At 42.0% G+C, this 20407-nt stretch overlaps 1 protein-coding gene across 1 annotated transcript in view; it reads right to left on the bottom strand.

Moving 5' to 3' along the window:
- cacna1g (calcium channel, voltage-dependent, T type, alpha 1G subunit) overlaps positions 1-20407 on the bottom strand; it is a 201722-nt gene that overhangs the window by 97043 nt on the left and 84272 nt on the right. Inside the window, exons 4-5 of the mRNA XM_041067345.1 lie at positions 16870-17003; positions 3955-4052 (exon numbers count right to left, since the gene is read on the bottom strand). Of these exons, the coding sequence (XP_040923279.1) occupies positions 3955-4052; positions 16870-17003 (232 nt within the window). The remainder of the gene's footprint in view (positions 1-3954; positions 4053-16869; positions 17004-20407) is intronic.

The raw sequence follows: 20407 nt of genomic DNA on the forward strand, positions 1-20407 counted from the left end.
GGACGTGGACATCGGCCCAGGAACAATGTGTTCGTTAATGCAAGTCTGAGGCTGTGTGTGTGTTTTAAGATGAGCTCCAGCCTTCTGGTCCAATACAGACTTAAGGTAAGAGGAAACAGCCAGAGAGAGAGAGGGAGAAAATAGCAGCGTGGGGCTATAGACAGCGAGGCAGAGGGATGTGAGTACTAACAGTTTATACATCTGCTGATCCAGGTTCAGATGGCTTACATTTTTGGCAGCGGTGGACAAATATCAACAAGAAACTCAACTAAGAGGCTGGAGATGGAAAGTTTACACCGTCTCGGACTGACAGTTTGAATGAATCCTGCTGACCTGTAAATGCACACTGACAACGTATGAGCTATGTAATGTACAGTGCATATCAGCTGATGTGGGCAGCACTGCCTCATCTTCATCTTCAGCTATACAACCCTGGCTCTGTTTCCACCTGGCATTAATATGCACCTGATATCTGGTCTGTGCCAATTTATGATTTAGAGGACTACATTTGCACTTGCACCATCTTCAGTATATATGATAACAATAAATTACTCCTTTTTTGGTTAAAACAGATATTTTTACATATGTGGTTTCATCTAATAGGATTTATGATCTTTGAAATTTCCCTCCTCACCACAGTAACCTGAAGATCCATTCTGGACCACACCGTTGACAGTGTGACTGATTCATGAGCTCTCTTTATTTACACACTGGCTATATTACATAAACTGGTTGCTCATTGCATCACAGTACTTGTTGTTAATGTGCCAAGTGGCTCTCTGTCAACCTGTGAAGTGTTTAGCTGTTTTACACCTGAGCCTTGAACACCAGCTAATCACATAGGACCATTAGCATTTATGTTAATGCATTTGCTAACTCTTAAACCCTATTCACAACAGGACAGGAGTTTGGAATAACCTGGGTTTGCATGCGGTATATTTACCAGTGGTAAACAAAGAAATCCCACAAATTGAATCCAGATCCGACTGAAACATCATGTGTCTCTATGTCTAAGTCATTCATAGCTGCCACTGCAGTTTCCACACATCTCAACATGACACACGAAGAGACAATTACAACAATGAATCTTTGCATAAAACAAAAACGCTACAACCCCATACAACATGGCACAGGCAACGGAAATGAGTATAAAAAAAATTAAACTGCCTTAACGGACATTGAGAGTTGTAACAGGATGAATCTTAATGACTTTGGTGATCCCCTGAAAAATTAGGCAGGTAAAGCTCCTTTTCCACTTTGCGCACTTTGAAAGGGCAAACTGTAGCACTGCCCTATTCCCGCCTTATTTCTTACCAACTTAACAACTGCTGAATAATAGAAGAGGAGAAAAAAAAAAACACCTTAGTCAGTGATATAAATCCAGTCCAGCATGTAGAAAATAAATTCCCAACATCTCAGAACTGTAGCACCCATGAATTCAAATTCAGTTACACATGCCTCAAAACTAACCAGAGCTCCACAATAAACATCCCCACCCAGAGTCAAGGCGAATGCTGCAAGCTTCTCCGCAGGACTTGATTAGGCAGCTGAAGGGATGAAGGGGAGGCAGAAGACAGATATCAGCCACAGCAAATGCATGGGACCACACCCCACCCCCTCCACCGCTGCCACCACTGCAATTCTACCCAATGACATTTTCACCGCAGGGCCAGAACCAGACCAAATCATCCACACATTAATGCCGCTATTAGTCCTGTGATTAGGATGAGGAATGGTCGGATGCCTAATGAGCGAGTCTCTGTGCATGACTGTGTGCTCTCTGAGTGTGTGGATATGTGGCCTAATGAGCATTGGTGGACCCCTACGACGGCTTTGATTGACAAGAGGTTGGGATTACACAAGAGGTTTGGGAGTGTCACAGCTAGAGAGATGGGGAGGGGGTTGATGTCCCATTCATGCACCTACATGGGGTAAACACCTGCATGCACACACATACACAAACACACACACACACACATCCTGGGGATCATTGCTCACTTTGCCTGCAATCTCCTTTGAGCAATTGAGAAGCTCATGACATAATTAGGGTCTGTATTTAACTGTAAGCAATGCAGGGGGTGGAATCAAAGTGGGAATGAATGCACAGAGTGGACTGCTGGGTGGGTATAAAAATGCTTATGATTTATTTAAACATTAATGCGCGCACTGGAAATTCAATCTGTGCTGATTAAACTCTAATGGAGACGGATGGAGGAAAAGGGAGAGGAGTGTGGAACTTTTTTTGGGGTGGGTGAGGATAATATCTGTGTGTGGGTGAGAGAGAAAGGGTGGAGGATGACAAATGAAGCAGGCGACTCAGGGATTTGGGTGTTCGTATCATAATGAACAAGTGTGATAGTCTGTGCGCGAGTGTAGCTACGAACTACAGCCCTTTAATAAAAGGCGGTGAGTTGGAAAATTGCATATAGGCTAAATCGGACTGGCTGGTTAAAGCCAAAACACAGAGACACAGTCAAAGCGGCACACTAAGTGAGGATCAGTTTGTCCCTGAGCTACATTGCACTGCTGTGCAGGAACTCAATCCACCTGTGTGATTCACCAATTACAGCAAGCTCCATGACACAGGAGTGGAAGGCACCTAGATAAGCTATAACTGCAGCTAATCTCTTCAGCTTCTAAGCCCGATTAATCACGAGAAGCAAGATATTACTTGTTCGTCATTGTGATAAGTTATTAAATGTCAGTTTGTCTTGTCTTTCAAATTAATGTACAGTGACTTCTGTGCAACGTTTGCCCCGCACGTAAGGACAGACATTCAGGCTCTCTCAGGCCAAGTTATGAATTTCCATGAACTGAATTAGATATTAATAATGTGACATTTGACTTCAGAGGTCAGTTTGATGTCTATGACCAAAGTGGAAATGAAACTGGAAACAGTGTGTACAGACAGATAAGAGACTTCATGTCACACTCTGATCCTCTAGAGATAAACTGGATTTGGCATAACTCACAATACCGTACACACACACACACACACAACAGATTACTAACTAACTGTCCAGCTTAATTAAGCCCTAAATTTGTCAAGCATCATGACATTTTGTACTTTGTCTTGTGACTGTAGTTTAACTGAAGGTCGATGTATGAATTTTAGAGGAATCTTAAAGTGATGGTGTGACATTTTGGGAAAAAAAAACACTTATTCATTTTACTGCAGAGAGTTGAATGAGAAGATGGATAGCACTCTCTTGGTGGAACATAAATATGAAAGCTAGGGCCAGCAGCCAGTTAGCATAAAGGTGAAACAGCTGGCTCTGGATTTATATTTAGGGGACTGTCATGAGAGTCATATTAATCTTCTCACCTCGCTCAGAGCAAGAAATCAAATAAAGTCCCAAATTCCCCCAATTTTGACTTTTATATAGTATCCAATTTAATATCTATCCAATGGATTTTAAATGCTCTTGGGCTAATGGCAGTTGTCCATTTTGGCCATTTGTTTCTAATGGAGACAAAGCAGTGCTAACCCTAAACAGCACCTTACTCAGCTGCCTGGTACTGAAAGCTGTGGAAATCTCTTTTCACTTAAACACGGAGGTTAGTTTTCTTTCTGCATGTCCCATTTATTTTTCCTTAGCATTCAAATCTCACTGACCGGTCTACATTCAGCTTTGAGCTGTTGAGCAGGTGGCAAGATATCAGGACCTGATCAGATCTGGGTCTAATTTATGGAACATTTCTATTTAATGTGTGTTTAAACATTGGACCCTCACGGACTTCATCTAATTTCTTTTAGAATTTCTCACAATGGTCTGTATCTATGGCCAACTGAAAAGTTGCACACAGCCTGGCTTTAGTTTTAGATCAAAAGGAGTCGATTTAACTCCACAGGAAGCCAAGAGTGTTGTGATATCAGAGGACAATGTGTTCTCAGATCCAGGGTCTGGTTAGAGAGCTGAAGTGTGAGGGGGGGGCCAGTAGGTCTGCACTCACTTGGCACTCGGTTGATGGCTCTCAGTGGTCTCAGCACGCGAACCGTCCTCACCGCTGAAAAGCTGACGTTCTGCAGGTTGAGGGAGTACTCCAACATCCTGCAGCATATGGAGAGAGAGAGAGAAGGGAAAAATATGCATAAACACAACAGACCAAATACCTTCATTGGTATCACCGCTCACAGTGCAGAGCCTGCACGATCATCTGGGATTAGAAACACAGAAAATGTACAGGCGATATTATGTAGCCAATTATATATTGCATGTATTACATGCTCTCCCACTCTTAACGGGCAAGCAGTAATTAATCCTCTAATATCCTGAACCACATTTACATTCTTGGCTTTAGAGATGGCTGCGATGCATGAGCTCTGGCAAACAATAAACTCTCATTCCAAGGCTAACTGGACTGCAACTACAAGACCAGAAAGTTAGAAAAACACTACACACACAGCAGCGTGTGTTTGTGCTTGTATGTGGAGCACGGCATACACGCAATGTTTGTGTGCCTGACAAACATACGCATATATTCGCATGCACCCTCGCTCTATCAACCTTCAAAGGAGCGAACGGCATATGTGCATCCCCTTTGAGAGAGACGTCAAGAGCGGGTGAATAACTCGTCATTGAGAGGAGGATATGGCATCCACAATACATAAAAGAGCAGCATCAGATCAGTCTGCCTCGTAACCTTGAGACGGCACACACTCTTAACAGCCTCTCCGGCAGCTCTTCAGAGGCTCTCTCAGGCTGTGATGGGAGGTTAGAAGGACAGCGCTTAAATGAGAGAGCAAGACTGTGGAATGCTTGAAAAAACGTTTTTCTTGTTTCTTGATCAGTGTTTATCGTCATCTCTTCTCACAGTCGCTCTCTTTCCCTTTGTGTGTGTGTGTGTGTCCGTGTGTGTTTGTGGAGCAGATGCTGAGCACATGTGCAGGGGCGTGCAGATGAAGGAATTCCCTCCTCGCACTGACTCCAAGTCTGTCTGTCTGACAAATTCGCAACACATGTTGGACAGTGTATGTGTGTGTGTGTGTGCGTGTGTGTGCATGTGTGTGTTTGCACGTGCACAAGCCTGTTGGTCACCTTAAGTGCAAGAAACCCCATTAATGAACGTACAAATTTATGTGTTCCCTTTTAACACTTTAGGGCGTCCCGATACAGAACGAGCCCTCGTTACACCAAAGCAGTACTAAAACAGGGACACACACTCTCTCACACACACGCATATCCAGTGCTGACAGATGGCCTGCAGGCCAGAGAGAGAGGATAAATGGGTAAACAGTTATCACCGGCACACAGAGCTAACAGTATCACCCAGTCCCTGGAAACAGGTACATCACATCAGCAGCTGTGTGATGGCTGCCATGGACATTCAGTTCAAAAGGAATCAACTGGCATTTTTATGAAAGAGTAGCTTAAAAGAAAAATAGCACTTAGGGAGCACAGAAGAGAAATGACAAAGATACCTCAACAGAAACTATTAGTCCCACCAAGAACATCGAGGGAAATATCGCGTGGATCAGCAGGGAGCTGGACCCATACTAAAGGCTAAAGGTTTGGATATCTGAGCCTCTATTACACCAAATGTAACCATTCTTTAAGTCCCACAGCTTTACAGAAGAGCAATACTAAATCACTGGAGATCCTCTTTAAGTTTAGTCTTAAGCCACTATTAATGCAGCACAATCAAAGAGCAGTTATATGATCCCACAGAGAAAAGCTTGAATAACTTGATAATTAATGATTATTAATGGTTATTTAAAAGATTTAAGCTACAATAATCAGATTATTATTCATTAAGTGAAGTACATAAAATGAATATATCCTATCAACTATTTTGATAACCAATCAATCACTGAGGTCAACTTTTGGCAGAAATTCCAGCTGTTCTCTGTTGCTGTCAGCTGACTTACAGAAACAAGAACTCTTGAATGTATTTCCTCTTCTTTATATTCTCTCTTCGAGTCTGTCATTTTGTCACCTCCATGGCGCAGGACTACTTCTATTGGGCCACATAATCCACCCATAAAACCATAAAAAGACACTGCTTCAGTCTGACTTTTATACAGATTAAACAAAATGTGTTAATTGGTGAGCTTTCGAGGTGCTGGTTGGCAGATTTCCTTACATTCATGTAGAGTCAGACTAGCTGGTTCCATTATTTGTGCTAAGCTAAGCTAATTGACGCTACAGCCTTATATTCACTGTATAAAAAAAACGTTATCTCTCTGCAAGAATGTCAATAAGTGTATTTCTCAGAACGTCGAACTATTGTGTTAACTGCTCCTTGCACCAACCACTGCTAACCACTTCCATGATGTTGACAAGACAAATACAACAGTCACCACCAATTAGTTTAGTCAACATAACAGACCAATCCAAACAGAAAATGGCTCAAAACAATGTCAGAGTAAATAATGGAAGGAAAACAAAATGGGATTTCAGTCTGATTGTCAGGTTATAGAAGAGAGAGCATATACACTAAACTCAGCAGGACTTCAGTGTTGAGTAGTACAGCCCTAATGGTAAATTTTATCAGGATACCAATGGGAAAACTTACGTTTGAGTGCTACAGACATGCTATAAATCCTCAGAGCAATATAATACAAATATTAGGGTAATTTTTCATCAGACGGAGTCACATAAACAAACTTAAAAGCAGATGATGAATGATGTCTGTTGAAAAATAGTCCATGCAAAAACACTTGCTGCCCCTGATGAGAGCCAGATGAAGCTCGGTGTGCTCAGTGAAAACTGACCCATCTCCCCTCATCTGGAATGAAGAAACAGCCGAGGAGAAATGGAGTGTATCAAACAAACGATGGAAACGACAGGAAGTCGTGCGCTGTTTTCGTCAGAGTCCGTGCGAGTGTTGATGATGCTGATACAGGGGAAGGGCATCAGGAGGGGGACGAAGAAATGAGAAGCAGGAGAGGACGGGGGAGGCCCAACCTTAGGGGGAGATTGCGTGAGGAGAATTCCCAAACTAAAACACACAAAGCAGATGTACACACAGGGACGGAGTCGAGGACGAAAAACAGTTTTACATCTCGTTATCCACACACTTAGATACGATACTTGTGCACATCTTGATATGGAAAGATCCTTACAAAGACAAACTCACAGAAGAGTGTGGAAGAATGAGATTCATATAAGTTATGCAATAAAAAAAAACAAACACCCAGAGACATAGAGCTTGCACAAAACCACACACATACACAGACACAGACACACACACACCATACTGGGGGTGTAGACAGCTTGCTTCTTAGCTCGTCCTCTCTTATCACAGAGGGTGAATATGTGCGTGTTTGTGCCAGAACAGCCAGGCACATGAAGGATGGTAAACATACAGCTTTCCAGCTACACCACCTCCAAAACAAAGGCAACAGTAGCCTGGAACACCTTGTGCACACAGTAGACGTAATGCCACCCAGAAAGACCTATAACAGGAAAACTACGCAAGACAGCTCGGGAATGTAGGACAGTGTCCAGTGCTTAACCCGCCCTGTCCTAATGTAACCTTTATCTGTCTGCCTTTCTGCTTGTATCTATCGGTCTGTCCATCTTAGTCACCCCACCCATCTGTCTCCCTACAGCTACTGCACTGTTATAATGTTATGTAGCTAAAAGTCCCATGTCTGACAGATGAATAAGAAGGAATAGATGAGTGATAAATGAATCGAAAGCCTGAACCCCGGTAAAAATCAATGGTGAGACAGATATAAAAGGAACCTGACCAGTGTGTATTGTTTCATCATTTCCCTGGCTGGCTTTCCATTTGACAATTTCTATGCAAATCATGATGGATAGACTGAGAAAAGCTGAATGGAACTGACAAATTTTGATGGAGTCTCCTCAGTTTTCATGCTCGATTTGAGGCTGGCGAGTTTGTTTTATCAGTGAAAGAATTACGTGATAAATAATACTGGAAATACATTTGCTGAATAGCAGATGAGGTGAGCCAGGGGAACTGAGCTGGGCTGCACAGCTCATTGAAAAATGGATTTGGGAATTCTGAAATGTTTTATGTAAAATATCATGAAAGCAAAATATGTGTAAAACAGACGCGATGCACATCCATTACTATACCCACTGATCGCTCCATGTACATGGCTGATAATGGCTATTTATATTATTTGTCTTAGTACCCTGAGTAAAAAAACTGGATTGATGTGAACTGGAAAGAAGGGGAGAGGAAAATTTAACAACTTAACAGTTCTCTCTAAAGCTGCATTTGTTTTTGTTTTTCTTCCATTATCAATAAATGTGTGAAATGTGAAAGGGTCACAGATCAGCAGAGACTCACCTCTGTGACCCTCAGCTCTACAGAGACGTCTTTTAGTCCATTGTTTTCATATTTTTCGGCCTGCAACTCTGCTGTACACTGAAAGCAAACTTACAAGCAACTAAACAAAGTTAGAGACTAGCTAGTGAACATGGTGTCTTCTGAGACAGATACATCTCTCAGGAGATGATGGGGACCAAAACTGAGCTAAAAGAACAGTGAGCAATGGACTTATATTCAGGTAAGTATGTGTGAATTTAAGCTTAGCAAACAAACAAACAAAACCAGCATAGCATTAATACTGGAAGCATGGAATCTGCTACTCGTGCTTTACTCTTTACTTCCATACAAAACACTAACAGTCAAAGCATTCATCCATGAAATATTGAGTTATGTGCTTAAATACAGAGTAATGCATTAAGCTAATGGTTATTATCATCTCAGAACTGAGTTCATTTTCATCTTCACTCTTCACAGCACTTGACTGATCCACAGTCAAGAGGGTGCTTCACCTATTTAACCACATTGTCCCTACTACATTAGACAATGACTTTGTTATTAGATTACTGGACTACGCCGCCTTACCACTGTAGCAGCACATTGCTCCATCATATTCTGTCCTGTCATTCCTCACCTATTATGTGAAATAACCAGTCATCTGTCCTTTCCTCTCATATTTCTTTGGTCACATATTGTTTGCCTTCCATTCGCCTCCACTTCAGTGACAGGCAAGCTGTCAAACTAGATGCTCCTCAGCAAATGAATTATGAGTGATGGATAGCTGTTAGAGTGTGTGTGCATGCATGTATGTGTGTGTGTGGGGTGGTGGTGGTTTCGACTACATACAGAATATTGTTGAGGTGGAAATGCTACATGCGCCATAGGAGCAACTCTCACCCACTTTCAAACATTATTTGCCAACAAGGTCACTGAACGGACAGCAGCTAATGATGAGAGTCTGATAATATTAAAGTAAGTGGATGTAGGATCATTAGGGAGAAGTGGAGAGAGGAAAAACCACGGAGAACAGACAGATGGAGTGTTTTCATGCTGAATCAGATTGAAACCCTTTCATCAGCAACACTTTCTGTCCTCAGCCCACTCTGCTGCTTATCTAACCCAAATGTTAACCAACTTATTCTTCACAGTCATGGTTGATTATTGAATATCTGTAATTCTCTTGCAACAATCAGATAGAGTGAGGGAATTCTCCTTTTCCTTGCCCTCAAACGGAAAAATATCAGAGGTGTTATCTACTAAACTGCACTCCCACATAGGAAGAGGCTGTTAAATGTGTTGCCCATGAGCACTTCAGAGTTCCCGTGACCAAATGAGTCCACTTCAAACCCACCGTTTCCAGGTCAAACAAAGTCAGACTCAACAAACCAATTTGCTAATGCCCGAAGGACTTTCTCTCAGGGGTCAAAAAAATTACAAGCATGTTATTTATTTATTTATCTATTTATTGATACCTGCAGAGCATGGTGTCTAAGCATTCTATTCTGCCTTTCTTTTTTTTTTTTTTGAAACCAAGCCACGACAAGCAATTTCATCAGAATTTAATTAGTTCATTATAATTAGACATTTCTGGATAACAAAACAAAAGCATGAAGTAACACAGGTGAGTTCATTCTGAGGATGAATGCTTTCTAGGTGCAACGTAGGATACAGTTCTTTTCCATTCTAAGAGTATTTACTTTCTGTGCACAGAGAGGGTTTCTCACCAGTGACTAAATTCATTTGGAAACTCAGGGTAAGTCAACAGATGCTGCAGGATGCGCTTCCACATTACTACATTGTAATTTGGGTTAATACAGGCACGGCAAATTTCTCCTTGAAAAACTTCAAACATTCTGCTCAGATGTCGCCCTCAACCTTTTCTTCTCTCTTTCTTTCCAGCATCCCTGTCCCTCCCTCACTCCCTCCCTCCCTCCCTCCCAGGCTCCATCCCCCTGACTGGTTATCTATGGCCGATCTGCTGACCCACTTGTAGTGAGGAGATAATCTAATTAATGGAGGAGAACCCAGGTGGATAAGGGATAAGGACACCCAGGACAAGAAAATACAGCAGTCCAGCTTTAGTGCTGTACAGTGCAAGCTCACAAAGGGGAGGGCTGATAGACCTACTGCTGGACTCCTGACAGCGGACAGTATGTTTAATGACCATCATTGTTCATGGATGCTATGTATCCTTGTCTCATCTCACTTCCCTCTGCAACGCCACAGTCTCTCTCTCTTTGTCTCCCTCTCGTCCTCTCATTGTCTCCCTCTCGTCTTTCATAGTAAACTTGTCACTTAGTTTAGCTGCACCATCTGTACTCGTGCTATAACTGAACTAGAGCCTCGTTTGGACTTTGATGGAGGTGACGTGACTTTAATACTACCTACTCTGATAAGCGATTTTAATCTCATCACATCCAGTAACAATTACAGTGTAATTACCTACTGTTTCTGGCAAAACATGTCGGTCCTACTGTGATTTAAATACTGTCCGGAGTGACATCCTTGTGTTCTAAATAAGCTCAGTGTGCTCAGTTTGAGTTTGGTGTGAAACTGGAGGAAGTCAAAACTGTTTCTGGCTTCTGGAGGATTGAAACACATTAATAAAAACATGCTTTTTATTAAGCTTTAGCTGTTCCTATCTGCAACACACCCATGGATGTACAGACAGCTATCAGTGGATTACTTTGATACTCAAGAAGACTGAAACCTGGTGATTCTCAGGCAAGATCTAATGGGTCTTTTTTTCTAAAATGTCTGAGCAGATTTATGAGCGTTTATTTGTGATGGAGACGGGAGATGCTAATATCCTCAGGAGGTGTAAGTCACACTCAAATTCTCACACTCCAATTTACCTCACGCTTTGTCTTTACCTCCCCCTCAAGTTTCCAGCGGCCCCCTGGGGAGGCCGTTGGCTTTCTCTTTTGACTTTGTCCATGTCCATGTCTGTAACAGGCTGCATCCTGTAATTCTCCGGTGGTTAAAATAATAACTCACCCGAACGATCAGTTAAATTACAGGGGAACACTGAATATTTCATTCTCCAATACACCTGTAATGTTAATCCTGTCCGAATAGTGCTCAAGTCGACTTGGACCAAAACACTGTTACAGAGAACAACGTCCCTCCTGACAGAGATCTACAATCAACTGTTTTAATTTAAAAGGAGAAAGTAAGGCATGCTTTCACAGGCAAAGTAGATAACATATGATGCAATGTGCACTTGTCCATTACCTGGGTGGGGATGGGAGTAGAATACATCAACAAAAGTTTCTTCCATCTTACCATAAAAGCTTCTGCCAGAGGCAAGTGCTCGCTGCAATTCCCCATCCACAATCCATGTAATGGCAACCTACAGCTCAGTGCAGTGTCATCATGAATATAATGGGATGTAGTGTTACAGGAAGTTGACTTCCAGTGTAAGAATGAGAAGAAATAAATTCTCTGGCTTATCTATTAGTAGTCTTCCCCATCTTCCCGACTCCTACCTCATGGCAACATTTAATAAGGAGTCACTTAAAGCTGCTGGGGAAGGTAAACATTTTAGGTTCTATTTTAACTGTGTGTTGTAACCGACTTACATGGTTTGATTGGTTTAACTCTCATTATATAGTAAATTCAAACTGCAACAGTCTGCAGCTCTATACTTCTTTCTACCTGCCTCTCCAACAGCATCCTCTCTTCTTGTTCTCTCTTTCACTTTATCAGCTATTGTCTCTCTCAGCCTCTCTAACACTTTGTCTCCCTCCCTCCCTTCTTACTCCTTGACATCTCTTCCACCCTCACTTTTTCTCCTCCGTCCTCGCACTCTTTCTTCCTTCCGCTGTCCCTTAAACTGGGCTGGAGCTGATCCAAAGTGTCATCAATAAATCATTAAGAGAAGAAAAGAGATGACGCTCGGGTTTAGGTTCTGGGCTTCTCTCTCACCTCCTTTACTGTGACTCAATCACAGGTCTGCAATCCAAGAGGATGTCTTGAATATTTAAAGCCAGTTAAAGGTTCTAAGCTTATATATCAATATATCATTACAAAATGAATGGTGATACCTTTCATATTCTGTAATTACCTTAAATGACTGGGACCATGGTCAGGATGATGGGGGAAACCACACAGACTCTTCTTTGTGCCAGACTTTTAGAATCTTTCTCAAAATTTAACACTTCATATAGAAATGTTTTGCTTTCACTCAAGGACAAACATGTTGCAGGTTAAATTGATTTTTGCCTCATTCCACATCAAACATCTACTTCTTCAAGAAACTCCCAAAGCTTTAGCTGTGTTGGCACTAGCCTCAGTTCCACTCCCACAGTTCTCATAAGCAGCTGTAGAAAGGCTGCTCACAGATCAATACTTGTGCCCTCTCCACCACTCGTCAGACCTGCCAGTGAGGAGAATGGTAAAGGAGCAGTACAGTTTTACTGATTGTGTCGCATCGGCGAGTTTGCACTAATTCATCATGCGTGCCTGTAAACCATTATTGTTGGCTGCAAAAGAAATAACGCAATCAGTGAAACTAGCAAACAACCTAAACAAACAAGTGATTTACTGTAATCACAGGTTCCTCGTCTTATAAATCATGTTCATGTTGTCGGCTACCTCTGGAAAACTGTGTATGCCTGCTGATGTATGAATGAGGTGTGCACATACATTCCTCTTTAAAGAATATCAGTTTAGAAGCAGCAAAGGTACACACTGCTTTATTTTAATGAAGGGTCTTGTGTCACTATTCAGTTCCAATGTTAATATAGAGGTATGATATGAAGTGTATAGTAGGTAGTGAATGAAGGCAGTGATTGCATGTATGTTGACCTTTCATATGACACTGAATAACAGCAGCAATTACCGCAGCAGAGGATGGTTAAAGGTTTTTTTTCCACAAAATTCTGAAGAAATGTAACATGGGATACCTCACCTTGGGAGATCAGATTTTTAGATTCATTATAGGTAATTTATGGATCACTTACTATAACCTTATTATCCGTTTCATAACCTTTCACCTGTTTCATTGCTGCTTTTATAGCCTCCAATCACAGCAAAATGTCACTTATCTAAACGGGCTGATAGAACCAAAATGAGTATTTTCATCTGTGGTGTCAGTCCTCAGACATCAGAGCAGATTAAATATTGAGGGAGTCCAATGAAGGAATCGACCCGACTGCCTCAGCTTCTCTTCCTCTCTCAGTCTGCCTTTCTTTGTCAATCTGTCGCCCTTCCTCCTGTTCCCTCGTCACTCCCCCTCTTCCTCCTCAGTTATCCTTTCTGCCTCTCTCCAGGAGGAACCCAGCCACAGAGAGAGTGCAGAGCCAGATCGATGTGGGAAGGATAGGATCCCCTGTCTGCTACAGTAAGTGCCAGTACAGCCTGCTATTTAGACTCCCTCAACAAGTCATTCTATCCAGAGCTGAGTCTTATAACGCAAGTTAGTTTACATCCACTTGGGTACAATCACTCCTCCTTTTTCATGATATGAGTAGAATGATCTGCCTGGATGTGGGAACATCACTATAATGAAGTTAAGAAAATGTCAAAACATTGCCATCCCCGTAGCCACAGTATTTTTCTGTAATATGAAAACAGTTCTTAAAGAATTATCGTCTGACTGGTCACAAGCTCATTGCAATAAGGGAAGCAACCCTTTTGAGGTCTGGAATAATTGTGACAACATTTTGGAAATCGCACATGATCTGTACACATCGTGCATGAACGGCTAAACAACTTGACAGGTAAACTAAAACATTTGGAAGTGCTCACACACGTTATCGAAAGCCCTCGAGCAGCCTTACTGAATTTCTCTGTTCACGCTGGGTGCTGCTCATCAGCTCCTTCACACCTCACACACATGCAGCTAAAGAGTGACACATGACACAACCAGGAATCACAAAGTCAACCACAAATGAGAAAAGCAAGCAAATACGTCTGGCCTGTGAGAGCATTTCAGATGATGCAACTGCAAAATGATTTATGTGTTAAATGTTGTTTGTGAAATGATAAATGTCATTTGTCAAGTGCGAGTTTCATCTATGACCCGAAAACTTTCTTCTCAGACAGGAAACTTCTATCCACTGATTTTCTCTTCATTGTGTGAACACAACATCCCTCCCGTACCCCTTCCACTTGCCAAAAACTCTTTCCCTGCACATTTCACATCTCTCTCTCTCTCTTTTCCACACTCCACCTGTTTTCCTACAACCATCTCTCCATCACTCCCTCCTGTCTCGCTCCTGACAGAGAGGTGATTAGGAGGGGAGAGCGCAGACCTGCTGAAAAAGCAGCTTAGCTGTAATTATCGTCTTGGAGAGAAACAAACAGTTCATCAGAGCCTTCCTCCGCAGACTTAACAACTGTTGCCTGACTATATCAAATGCTCGACAACCAGCCGTTACCTAGGTTACCATTGTCTCCGTGTGGCTGGGGGCTCTCCGTACAGATGAGTTTTTTTAATTTGTTCAGACATGGCAACATATTGTAACCCATGAAACATATTAACATATACAACAAAATGCATGCTCACACCACTGCCTACGCACTCAGATGTAAGCCAATATATGTGCAGACACCAGTAAATACAGACATACACTTAATTTCTTGTGCCATGTTTTCTGTCACGCACCATATTGTTCATGCACTGATACACACACGCTCCACCTATGCCAGCCTTTCTCATCAATTATTTTTGTGCCATGTTTCACAGTTATTACAGAGTGTAGAGTGACAGAAAAAAAAGAGTAAGGGAAAGTAAGGAGGATGTAATAACAGTCCCTGGCTCGTCTGAACTCTAGTGAAGGTCTCTGCATGTTACAGACTGATGGTCGAAAAAGAAAAGTCAGAGCAGTGGCTGCACTTTCCATCGATATGACACTTAGAAGTCAGGCACTTAGCAAAGGCTAAGCGAGAGGTAATAAGAGGATTTCCTCACATGTGAAACGCACAAGATCACACACACAAACGTCAAGTGCAAAGAATCACTTTGAAACAATGAATGAGAAAAACCTGAGTCAATCAGGAGAGCAGTGTCCACGTGTACCCCGGCATTAAACTCTGGGAAACGTTTTTCACTATTTTCTGACATTTAAAACCAAACCGTGAATCCATAAATCCAGGCGAATATTGGCAGATTAATCAATAATGATCCAGTCTAAGGTTTCAGAACAGAAAATGGATGGGTTTATCTCTATTATTTAACATTACGAGCGTCAATTCAACAATACTCCATCTCAGGCCTGTTCCTTATGCACAGTACATCCTATCCTGTGCTGCTGCGATGACCCAGTTTCCCCCAAAGATACATTATAGTTTCATCTGTACGCAGCTATGTATGTAGAATGTCTCTGTTCATCTGCTTTCATTTCTTGTTGCTATAGTTTACACTTTAAGATCCTTTAATTTGTCCTCTAATAATTCAGTGGATTAGTGCCTGGATACCAGATATTAAGGTATTTCCTATCTTGTTCCTTCTGGTGCTCTGGCATTGGATCAGTTGTTTAGTCACACAGACCAACAGGGAAGCATCTCTCAATATCTATGATGCTAAAACATTTCCATGCAGATGTGTGATGCAGGTAGCGAGTAGAAGAGGAGTAAAGGAGTAGTTAAATGAATGAGGGCTGAGGAAGAAGCTCAGAGCTGCCATCACAGAAAAGACCAAGACGGTGCTGCTAACACAAAACCCATAGTCTCTGCTTCACAGGGGCGTTACTGCAAAAGAAGTAGGTGAAATGTATCTCACCTCTGCTGCTGAAGGACACTGCACCCGCTCTGACACACACTCACATACACAAATACGCAGTCGCAAAGACGCACAGAAGGAAATGTGCCCTGTTCCCACTGATGGACAACAGAAGCTGTGGCAGAAGGATGGCATTAAAAACCAGCAGGGGATGTAGTGTGATGAAAATGTCAGACCAAAACCAGCGGGCTATGTTCTGTAACATGTTTAATCAAATTACTGTGTGTGTGCATTGCTGTGTGTGCATCTGTGTATGCGTGTCACTGTGTGGGTTCGTATGCTCGGTGCTTTATTCGATGCGTGTGCTTCGTAGCGAGCGTACAGGGACAGATTTATAAGTGCAGAACAAGGTCTAATAAACTCTAAACTTGCATTCGCTCATCTTAAAATCTGATCTCACTCTCTCCAGCTGTTTGACAGATTCTGAGCACTTAAGAAATTTAAGAGGGAATTTGCTACCAATTTCTAGTTAAAAGGCTTTTACAGGACATTTAGGGTAAATTCATTTAATGACAAAACCAGTGGAGCGTACAGCGGAGTAGCCCGAAGTTACTTAGAAAGCCAATTCTAAAAAGGTTCATTCTTCAAATGCAGTGCTGTTTGATCTGCTCTGGTGGGAGCAAGCAAAGAAAACCGCACAGCTTGTTGAAATCTAGTGACACAATTACATGTAAAAGCTCGAAACGTCCATTTCACGATTACACTCGATTCTATCTTTGCTCGTGAATCTGTCCTTGCACTCCCGAATTCTGACTTGCAGATTGATTACTGCTGAAATGTGTTGCATGTGTGTGTGTATACTGCGTCTTGTGCAAGCCTCCAGTGTTTATGCATGGTTATGCTTGGCCACCTGTGTGTTTGTGTGTGTGTGTTATTGTGTGTGTAATTGTGTAACTCACCCAGCCAGTACTATGAAGAAGTCCAAGCGGTTCCATGTGTCCCCAAGGTAACACTTCTTGCCAAAAATCCCCAGAGCCACCATCTTGATCACCATCTCAATGGCAAAGAACGCGAAGATGAAGTTGTCAAAGGCCTGCAGAAAGAAACAGACAGAAAATACCAGCGATCACTGTGATGTAAAGGAGGCTGCAAGATTGCTGTTGTCAATCTGCTGTAAAGCAAGTTAGAAATGCAAACTCTGCGCTGTAAAGTAACTACTTTACATTACAGCAACATTAGGGCACATCCACAATCCTTGCAATAGATGCTGAGAAAGTTTTGGTCACTACAGTGGTGGACCAACCAGATCAGCAGTGCAACTCAGTGTGGCTAAAGTTTGATAACAGGTGGTCGTATAGTATGTGAAACGTAGGTGACCACCGAAATCGACAACGTGTCATCACGTGACCATATTCCTAATATTTCAGTTATGTGATTATAGCTGAGACATCGCCATGGCAACTGAGCAAACTCTAGCAAACCAAATAATTTCCAGTACCACAAATTTTCTGACAAACTAGTTATTTGGGTATATTTTTTATTCATTGCCCTACTTGTAAAGCAGATATAGTACAGTGTGAAAATCTAGATAAGCACTGTTGTTATATTAATTGGGCTGTTATATCAGTCATATTTGATATTTGAAAACAGCCCACGGAGACTGTTTGCCATTAATGCAGAGGAATTCTCTTTCCTCTCTGCCCCGCTGTCAGCAGGTCAGGTTCCCTGTGGAAGAAGTAAAGAGAAAAGAAAAGAGATAAGAGCCTCCATTCAGGTGCAAAGGATTTAGTGTCTTGCTCAAGGACACTTCAGAAAGCCAGATGTTTGCGGACAGCTCGGGACCACGGGTCTAATTATGGTTTTCCCACCTTGCTGCCTTAACAGAGACCTCAAGTGACAAATGGTTTCCGATCCAGAGTATATAATGTAATAACCTGGAACAAGCCCCCTCATTGCACTAATCAGTATTCGTGCCCTCATTACTGTCTGTCTTGCTGTCTGACTGAGCTTCAGCTCTCCAAATCATTATCAGACAGGGCTGAAGAAGAAAACAAGGGCAGGAACGAGGATGGGAGTTGGACGGGAATTAAAAAGAACATAACCTTAATTCTTGAAATATGAAAATCAATAAATCATTGTAAGAAAGGCAGAAGAGAAGGAATTGGAGATGAGGGAAAAAGTCAAAGAAATAAAAAAGAAAAATTCTGGAAGGAGATCAAGGCACAGGACACCCACTGACAGATGACTCATCCAAACACGAACACAGAAATGTATAAATATATCAAATCCTGTTAGCTTAGGCAGAAGCTAGCCTCTCACTGAAGTTCACTGTAAGTAAAATGTAGAGGTTCACACGGGAATGTATGTTTGTGTTTGTGTTTGTGAGAGAGTGTGTGTAGTCTGCCTTGAAAACCCCAAAGATTTCATACAGCACATGGGACTGCGATGCTATTTCCAGGACATACCACCTAACAGACAGTAGATTTCTATAGCACACAGCTGCCCGAGGTTAACTCCCTAATACTGATCAGATACTGATCCAGATGTTCTACACACTGTTCATTTACTCCAAAGAGGCAGAAGAGCCTTAGAGCAGATTGTTCAGTGATGCATAACCACCCCCCCCAAACAAAAAAATAAAGAAATAGTAGAAGAAAAAAACATTGTGTTCAGTGTTTGATCTAAATTTAATCTGAACTGTGTGAGTGCTGGAACCAACTTTTCTATGTAGGGCACCAGAACATCATGTTGATACTGCGATAAGGATGTTATACACTGTCATGGTGCAACTGTTTCCAGTATGAAATGCTGATATCTGTACAGTGGCTTAAATTAATGTGTCACAACATGAGTTATATAAGTACAATGGAAGTTCTGAATAATCAAAGTTACTGCTGCACCATATGAAACTGTACATATAATCAGAAGTAAAATACTAAATCAAATCCAGTTCTACTATCATCATGGTATTTCTTGGGAGCAGAGACTGGACTGTTGCATTTCTAACTTGGCTGGATGCAGCGACATGAAGGCACTGAAAATCCAATTCAGCCACATCACACATCAGTAGAAGAGAACATTCAGCATTTGATCTCGCCCACCTTTTCATAATTGAGTTAGAGGATAGTTAGAGAGAGTCAGAAGTCTGTGCCAAAAAAAAAAAGGTACATGTCAAGTAGGGAAATATTTGAACTTCTTTCAGATCACACATTTGATTTTAAATTCAACTTTGGATGACTGCAAGAGCTGGAAAAGACAACTCAAATAAGTTTAGATTGAATGAACTGTTGCCTTCAGATTTTTTCTTCACTTGGTGTAAAATATTTATACACTTGTCATGCTTGTTTCTACAAAGGTTTTTATTGCAGGAGATACCTACGTACATGAAATGTGAAATAAAGTCCGCATGTATTGTTTCTGTCTTTCTTGGACAAATGGGGCAGCACCCTGCCCTTGTTAGTTATCATCTCTTCAAAGGATGCTCTGCACACTGGAGCATGAATGATAGATAACAGAGCACAACAACAGTCTGCTGCAAAAAATAACAACAAAGTCCAACTATTGACAGATGTTACAACCCCAAGATGCATGACTGAGACAGAACGGGCGTTGTGTGAAATAGAGAAGAGCAGAGATGTTTGCTGCCATGCTGAGCATAAAATGACTGTGCTGCCCCCCCTCCCCTCATGCTCCATCCTTCTGTCTGTGCTCTCCTTTGTTTAATGGAGGAGGCATTTCTCTTGTCTCTGCTGGGGAGTAATTACTCATCTATTTTGCATTAGGTAGAGCCTACATGCCTGCAGAGCCTATCATATAAGAAACTCCCCCAAGACTCAGGCTGTTGGGGACAGCATCTTTACTGTCTCATGTACACACAACTTTACACACATATACACACGTGTACATATGTACACACCGCATGGATGGACATATACACACACATGCATACTGTAACACATGCAACAAGGGAGAGAGCCTTTGGGGACTTTAGATAAATTGACATTGAGCTAATGACACACACACACACACGCACACACTCTACACACATCTGGTATATCAACAGGACTTGCTGGCTTGAGGTATTCCCACAGGAGCATACTGATGCACCAGCACAGGGTAATAATGGCTCTGTAATCAGGATATTGATTTCCCGAAACTTGTATCACACGTCAGTGGAGCGTGAAACATGTTGCATGATCCTGATGAATGTAGATCAGATCTGATATACAAGCATACAAGAAAAACTGATCCACATTCCACATCAATCGCAGGTTTCCTGACACCTATAATACCAAGCTGAGCATTTACCAAAATGGAAATGTGTCTGTGTGTGTATGTTGTCACCATGGTTCACTGGCTGTATGTCCACGTGGAGACCAGAGAATCTGAAGAAATACACACACACACACACGCACGCACGCACACACGCACACGCACACACACTGCTGCCTCCGAGGGAACAGACACCAGTGACCTGTGCTGAACAGCTCACTGCTC

The sequence above is a fragment of the Toxotes jaculatrix genome, chromosome 21, assembly GCF_017976425.1.
Source record: "Toxotes jaculatrix isolate fToxJac2 chromosome 21, fToxJac2.pri, whole genome shotgun sequence".
NCBI classification, from domain to species: Eukaryota; Metazoa; Chordata; class Actinopteri; family Toxotidae; genus Toxotes; species Toxotes jaculatrix.